At 37.3% G+C, this 8609-nt stretch overlaps 1 protein-coding gene across 3 annotated transcripts in view; it reads left to right on the top strand.

Moving 5' to 3' along the window:
• The window catches only part of SLC29A4 (solute carrier family 29 member 4), a 123876-nt gene extending 116406 nt beyond the window's left edge, over window positions 1-7470 (top strand). For all 3 annotated transcript variants that reach the window (XM_073633107.1, XM_073633109.1, XM_073633108.1), the window contains 2 exons: window positions 4262-4502; window positions 6644-7470. In XM_073633107.1, the coding sequence (XP_073489208.1) occupies window positions 4262-4502; window positions 6644-6786 (384 nt within the window). In that variant the 3' untranslated portion in view covers window positions 6787-7470. The remainder of the gene's footprint in view (window positions 1-4261; window positions 4503-6643) is intronic.
• The last annotated feature ends 1139 nt before the right edge of the window (window positions 7471-8609 follow it).

Consider the following 8609-nt stretch of genomic DNA (forward strand, 5'->3'; position numbering starts at 1 on the left):
CCAAAAGTAGTGAATGTACCACTTTTCAAAAATGCACTGCAGTGGATTGCATGGTACTGCAGGGTACCGTGCGATCTGGTGCAGGCAAATGCACTGCGTTTGGGGTGTCATTAGGATTATATTGACACCCGCAGCAGATTGCACACCCAGTGCATTTTGGACACGGTTTGGGAAACGCGGAAGCTGGTTTCTTGCGCTGCGTTCCACTGTGAGCAAGCCCTAAAAGTTAAATAATCAAAATAGTTAGTTGTAATAAGTTACCGAATGGGTAACATCAAATACAATAAAATAGATCATAGAGTAAACAAAACTGAAAATATAAAAGTATTCATAATTCAAATGGTACACTTGTGAAGTTTACATACCCTGGCAGAATTTATGATTTCTTGGTCATTTTTCAGAGAATTTGAATAACACAAAAACTTTTCTTTCACTCATGGTTAGTCTTTGGCTGAAGCCATTTATTTTCAATCAACTGTGTTTACTCTTTTTAAATCATAATTTCATCACAACAGAAACTACCCAAATGACCCCGATCAAAAGTTTACGTACCCCAATTCTTAATACTGTGATACTGTGTATTGCCCCCTTTAACATCAATGACAGCTTTAAGTCTTTTGTGGCATTTGTGGATGAGGCTCTTTATCTTCTCAGATGGTAAAGCTGTCCATTCCTCTTGGCAAAAAGCCTCCAGTTCCTGTAAATTCTTGGGCTGTCTTGCATGAACTGCATGTTTGAGATCTCCCCAGAGTGGCTCAATGATATTGAGGTCAGGAGACTGAGATGGCCACTCAAGAACCTTCACTTTATTCTGCTGTAGCCAATGACAGGTCGACTTGGCCTTGTGTTTTGGATCATTGTCATGTTGGAATATCCAAGTATGCCCCAATCGCAGCTTCCTGGCTGATGAATGCAAATGTTCCTCCAGTATTTTTGATAACATACTGCATTCATCTTGCTATCAATTCTGACCAAATTTTCAGTGCCTTTGTAGCTCACACATCCCCAAAACATTAGCGATCGACCTTTGTGTTTCACAATAGGAATAGTGTACCTTTCATCATAGGCCTTGTTGACTCCTCTCCAAATGTAGTGTTTATGGATGTGACCAAAAACTTCAACTTTGGTCTCATCACTCCAAATGACTTTGTGTCAGAAGGTTTGAGGCTTGTCTCTGTGCTGTTTGATGTATTGTAAGCAGGATACTTTGTGGCATTTGCGTAGCAATGGCTTTCTTCTGGCGACTCGATCATGCAGCCCATCTTTCTTCAAGTGCCTCCTTATTGTGCATCTTGAAACAGCCACACCACATGTTTTCAGAGAGTCCTGTATTTCACCTGAAGTTATTTGTGGGTTTTTCTTTGCATCCCGAACAATTTTCTTGGCAGTTGTGGCTGAAGTTTTAGTTGGTCTACCTGCCCGTGGTTTGGTTTGAACACTGCTGATTGGTATTCTCAATTCCTTGGATATCTTTTTATATCCCTTTCCTGTTTTATACAGTTCAACTACCTTTTCCCACAGATCTTTGACAATTATTTTGCTTTCCCCATGACTCAGAATCCAGAAACGTAAGTGCAGCACTGGATGAAAGATGCAAGGATCTGTCAGGAGTCCAGAAACTCTTTAGCTACGTACACACAATCGGATTTTCCAACAGGAAATGTGTGATGACAGGTTGTGGGTGGAAAATCCAACCGTTTGTATGCTCCATCGGACAATTGTTGTCGGATGTTCCGAGGACAAATGGATGGCAGGCTTTAAAATTTTCCACGGACAAATGTCTGTTGTCGGATTTTCCAAGCGTGTGTACACAAGTCCGTTGGACAAAAGTCCAAAGTACAAACACGCATTCTCGGAAGCAAGGACGAGCCAGAAGTGGTTGGTCTTGTAAACTAGCGATCATAATGGAGAATTAACATTCGTGACGTGGCAAATTATGAAATCTCAAAATGCAGCGCACACTCTCTTCTTCTTTAATGGATAATAATGAAGCTTCTTTGCTGCTGATTGAGTTATTGCAAACAAATTTTCAAAGGCTTTTTTTTCTAGTGATATCAAGAATAATATTATTATGCTTTTTTTTTTTGGGCACGTTACCACAACACCATTTTCCTGTAGTTTTTAAGATCAAAGATACAACTATGTTGGTGTCCCTTGTCAATTTTACATTGTATTTTTTTAAATGTAACTGCTTACTCCCAAACTGTCATTTGAAGTAAAACACATAGCCAAGTATTATTCTCCACAATTTTTTTATTGTGCATTAAAAAAAGAAAACAAATCAAATTAGACATGCTATCTGCCAATAGAACCTAACCAAAAAGTGCATTCTATGCATCCAAAAATAAAGAAAATATAACAAATCAAATCATTATTATTCAACCAAAAAATAAAATAAAAGCCTCATGCACGTGTCCTGCTTCTTAATATAGGGGGTCAGCAATGCCAAGAGTTGGTGAAAGCAGGGGTCCGTCAACCGGAAATAATTCCGAAAATCATCCGGATTATTCTCCTGGAGCTCCTGCAGCAAAGGTATATGACATAATTGGCCCCAATAATAAAGCAACCAATTTTTGGTCCAAGAAATCCTCCTCCTCCTGTTCCTGGACTGGACTTGGGTCAAAGCAATAACTCCAAGGCCAATAATAAATAACACGTTATCTCCTCCGATTCCGCAACATGCCAGGTTGATGAACGGCCGTTCAGAAACGAACTAAAAAGCACGAAATGAAAAGCTCGAATCAACACTCACCAAACTTCTACTCACAGAAGGAGCCCAAAGAGTGGCGCTAAAGAGCTGAAAAACCACATAGTACGTCACTACGTTCGTGTTTGTTGGCCGACAATTCCTTGCCATTTGAATGCAAGACAAAATCCAGGCACACGCCCTCGGACAAAAGTCTGAGGTTTTGTCTGCAGAAAATCCGATCGTGTGTACAAGGCTTTTGACCTTTTATGCACACACAGTAATTACAGGCAAACAGATCACAAGTGAGGATGGTTACCTTTAATAGCCATTCAAACCCCTTTGTATCAATTTGTGTGCATGTTATTAGGCCAAAATCACCGGGGTATGTAAAATGTTAATCAGGGTCATTTGGGTAGTTTCTGTTGTAATTATGATTTAAAAAGAGTAAATACTGGAGGAACATTTGCATTCATCAGCCATTTAGCTGCGCTTGGGGTGTACTTGGACATTCCAACATGACAATGATCCAAAACACAAGGCCAAGTCGACCTGTCATTGGCTACAGCAGAATAAAGTGAAGGTTCTGGAGTGGCCATCTCAGTCTCCTGACCTCAATATCATTGAGCCACTCTGGGGAGATCTCAAACGTGCAGTTCATGCAAGACAGCCTAAGAATTTACAGGAACTGGAGGCTTTTTGCCAAGAGGAATGGGCAGCTTTACCATCTGAGAAGATAAAGAGCCTCATCCACAAATACCTTAAAGCTGTCATTGGTGTTAAAGGGGGCAATACACAGTATTAGGAATTGGGGTATGTAAACTTTTGATCAGGGTCATTTGGGTAGTTTCTGTTGTGATTATGATTTAAAAAGAGTAAACACAGTTGATTGATAATAAATGGCTTCAGCCAATCACTAACCATGAGTGAAAGAAATGTTTTTGTGTTATCATTCATATTCTCTGAAAAATGGCCAAGAAATCATAAATTCTGCCAGGGTATGTAAACTTATGAGCACAACTGTATATAAAATCATATTGTACTAAAAGCTTATATGCATGCCCATTCTGAAACATACATTCCTGTCAATGTCAAGGACAAGGTGATTGTAATAAAAAGAAAAGTTCAGGATATATACTACAACAAACAGCATAAAAAAGCAGAAATTGTAAATGGTAACAATATTTTGACTATGCATGTTGAAGATTAAATCAGATATTCAATTTTATTAACTCTTTTAATTGGTGATCCTATCAGTATAACTCAGTGTGTATACTGTTTATTTATATGATAAGCTGGAGATTGTGTAAAGTCTTATCTCTAACAGCATAGTTTAAGATAATTATATTTTATATCAGTTTAAGATAATTATATTTTATATCTAAATTGAATATTTTTAAAAGTACTTTCATTAGTATGGTACAATAGTAACAGAATATGTTAGTTTAGTTTTTATTGTTTTACAGTACAATTACAGTATTTACCAGTATAGATACTATTCATCACTACCCATATGTACACAAAGGAATAAATGCTATAGATTCAATAACTCTCCCTTTGTTTTGTTCTTTTTAGATACTGGCAGCTGTGCCATACAACTGGAGCGGTGTTAATCTCCTCATATGTTCTAGCACTCGTGCTGTATTTATTCCACTTTTCATAATGTGTGTGTATCCAAGTGGGAAGCCAACCTTTAGTCACCCTGCTTGGCCATGCATTTTTTCCCTGCTTATGGGAATCACCAATGGGTATTTTGGCAGTGTACCTATGATACTGGCATCAGGACAAGTAGTGCCAGAACAAAGAGAGCTAGCAGGTATGAATTGGTTTCATTTAACCTATGGAAGCTTGGATGCTGTTTTATTGAAAACGCAGATGTAAACCAATAGTGAACAATGGACTTATGCTGTTGATGACAGCTTCAGAAATTAACAATGCTTTGCTTTTGTCCAAATGTTTCTGGTCATACTCTACTGTATATTTTGAAATACTTAAAAAAAAAAATATTGAAATAAAAAATGTAGATGTAACCCAAATTTTATATAGATAACATATTCTTAAAATGGTAGTAAACTCTTATTATAAAGTTGTACCCACAGGTAAACTAAGGCTTACCTTTAGGTACTGTATCTTCTAAACTTGCACTGTTTAGAAGATAATAATGTAATCTACGGCTGATGACATCACCGGTGCATGCGCAGTAGCATCCACACTAAGGGTGCCCTAAATGCATAGCATCCTGTGCACTTGCGTGGGAGTGACATAATTGCGGCCGGCCATTCAAACAGCTGGAGAGTATGAACGTGGAAGAAATATTGGGTAAAGATGGAAGCATAGGAAGCAGTGACAACTAAGTGCTGGAGGGCACCATTTAATAGCTAAAACTGGAGCGGTTGGTTGTCCTTCCCCACTTCCATCTGGTTATCTCCTCTCCCTTTCGCTTTTCTGACCTTTTCTAACCTTCTCACTATGCCCTTTATCTCCTCCACACGCCCACAAGTACTTCTGCAGGTTGAACTCTGTTGTGCTACAGCAATTCCAAATCCTATACAACCAACCTGATGATATCACAGACTGTCTATGGATATATAATTTGCATGTCCTGACCAAGCTTTATCACTGACTATATTGATAACTTGTCAGATATATTCTATATACAACAGTGTGCGTTTTCTTATATTTTCTGTTGGAAATTTCTGAAAATTAATAAAAATTGTCAGTTTTCGAAAAAAAAAGCTGAATCTGTCATAATGTGGTAGCCTGCAGTGCATACTAGCACATTGTGTTATAAACCTGAAAGGGTTCATTCAAAAAAAAAAAAAGGTAAAATTCGTAGTAACAGATTTAACACTAAACCCCAAGCAAACATTGAAATTCATGGCTACTGCTGATTGGACTGTGAAGGAGCAGCAGCAGGCTGAGGAGGCTCTGCTTACTCTGTTCTCTTCTTCTCCCCAGTTTCTTCTTTGTCAGCACATTTGCATGCATCTCAGTTGATTAGCTTCCATTCCTGCCCCCCCCCCCCCCCATTGTCTTTGGTGCTGCTGTATAGGGTATTGCAAGAGTTACAGCAAACACATTTTTCCACAAATCTCTCATTATGAAAGTTTGTGTGTGTGTGTCTGTTATTTCCATGTCCTCCTTTAAAGACCTCTACATTCCTGATAAAGCTAACTGCTGACCACCCCCCTCCATGTTCAGTGCTACATGAACTTCTAACCTGCTTACCCAACATTATGGACCTAGAGGAATTAGTCCACACACTGAGTGAGCTGTGCACTCAGCAGCAAATCCCATGCCTTCTGCAATTTTCAAAAACATATTTTAATTACTTTTGCACATGCCCTAAATTGCAAGATTCAGATATTGTTTAAAACCTCTCCAGAGTTCGATGACACCTTGCCCATAAGCAAGAGAATTTGCAGCCAACAAGGTGGTTCTAACAAGTCTTGACTTAGAAATATGAATACTTATTCAACAAAATAATGTTGCTTTTGTTTGATTAAAGCGGTAGTAAACTTTAAAGTCTTACTTTCAGGTTCACGGACTGCAGCCACTCAATTGGCCATGCCTTGATGACGTCACTACCACAGAATGTGTCTGCACGCAGGAGTCTCGGCCATGGTACACAGCTCTGAAGCAACGGCATGGGTATGTTGTTGCTTCAGAGTATGTGCACCGGTGACATCACCGGCTGCTGCTCATCGGAATATCTCCTAAACAGTGCACGTTTAGGAGATATTAATTTTACCTACAGGTAAACTTTATTATAAGCTTACCTGTAGGTAAAAATCACAGAGGAGAGTTTACTACCACTTTAACCTGTTTGACTATCCAATACTAAAGCAGAATGTTTTGGCAATACGAAGATGAACTTTGGACTCTTTTTATTGTGCAGCTGCATTGTGTGCATGGTTTGTTTGCTTTTAGTTATTTATTTTCTCTTTTATTCTGCAGGAAACACTATGACTGTGTCGTACATGACTGGACTAATGCTTGGGTCAGCTGTAGCTTATTTTGCCTACAGTTTATCTAGTACTTCCCAAAGTATTTGCTTCCATCCAGAGACATACAACAGTTCACTGCCTCCAGAGATTTGAATATATCAACCTCAAAATTGGTTTGTTACTACTGAAACATTTGCAATATTTATTTTAATTCTAAAATACATTGGGGGTTATTTACTGTTACTTCATTTACTAAAGGCAATTCCACTTTGCACTACAAGTGCACTTGGAAGTGCAGTCGCTGTAGATCTGAAGGGGACATGCTAGGAAAATAAAAAACAGAACTTTAGCTTGCACACGATTGGATGATAAAATCAGCAGAGCTTCCCCTCAATTTCAGATCTTTCCCTCAGATCTACAGTGACTGCACTTCCAGTACACTTGTAGTAAAGAGTGGATTTGCCTTTAGTAAATAACCCCCATTGCTATGACAAATGCCGTTATTAGAAATTTCACAAGTATTGAACTTTTTGATAAAACCACATTTGTGCAAGCACATGCACTTGATGGAATATCAAATCTGACAACATATTTACATGAGTATATCACTTTTGTCATTTTGCCAAAGCCTTTTTGTGTAGTGTAATTTTATAAAAGTCTGTGTTTTGTTCAAGTATTGTTCTTTTTTCTTTTCTTTATATGTAACACTTTTACAACAAAAAGTGGAAATTTGATATTTTTTTATAAACAAATTACTTCATGCAGATTCATATGCAAACGTAATTGTGGCTTGTATGCCTTGGAAAACTGTAAACAAAAGGATATTTAATCATCAAATTTGCTTGTGTCATTTTTTTCCCATTTGCAACTCTGTAGTAGAGGCTAAAATCAAAGTGAGCAATTAGCTGAGACACAAAATGAAATTAATGTGTGAAAGAGAAATGATAGGCATTGTGCATGGCATGGCATGGCGCCTAAATTTTATTCTACTTGAAGCCAATCATTAAAGACTTTGTGTGAGCTTGAAATTCATAGATAATTTGATATTATATATACATTATTTACATTTTCATTCAAAATCGTACTGATTTTTTTTCCAATCTGTTTTAGTCTTTGGGCATAGTCGTGTTGAATAGTTATTTTTTGTTGAGAATCTGAGGCTCTTTCTGTAGAGGTGCCAATAGAAACCACCAAAACCACTGATATTCCAATACCAATTACTTACCATCATTCTTCTAATAATCTTTACTATGTGTTAGGTATATTTCTAAAGAGTTTTAAAATGTTTATTTTATATATATATATATATATATATATATATATATATATATATATATATATATATATATATATATATATATATATATATATATATATATACCAAAGATGTACTGTAGAGGAATATATATTTATATATTCCTCTACAGTACTCCTTTGGTTATTCAATTCCACTGTGTTTGACTATGTGTTCTCCCATATATACTGTTTCAACTAGTATAAATAAAACAAAAAAAAACACAGAAAACAAAGCTAATCTAAAGCATTGACTGTATTTGAAGGCACACCTTAGTTGGCAGCGGAAGTCCACTGTGCTTCATTTGTACCCAAAATACATCAAAAGTAGAAAGAAAGGTAATCAAGAGGAAAGTTAGCATCAGCAGAAGAATTGTGCAGTTTTGTAAGATATAGGAAAGTACCAGCAGGACGGTTTTATCTTAGCAAGGCATCTCACACTGTCAACTGGATAGCATGTTCCTTTTTTGCTAGCTCAGCCAGAAGATGGTGGACATAATGCTATGAATTGTAGCCCATACTCAGTCCTTTGCCTCCTAAAGTGTTACTAAACCCAGGACCCTGCATTCACTATATCTGATCTCCCACAGTTCACAGAACATGGAAATTGAATCATTTTAGTAAATATAAACTGCTAAATAAGTTTTCTCATCAGCAATATATAGCAGTCTTGTGACTTCTAT

Source organism: Aquarana catesbeiana, linkage group LG06 (genome assembly GCF_042186555.1).
Source record: "Aquarana catesbeiana isolate 2022-GZ linkage group LG06, ASM4218655v1, whole genome shotgun sequence".
Lineage (NCBI taxonomy): Eukaryota > Metazoa > Chordata > Amphibia > Anura > Ranidae > Aquarana > Aquarana catesbeiana.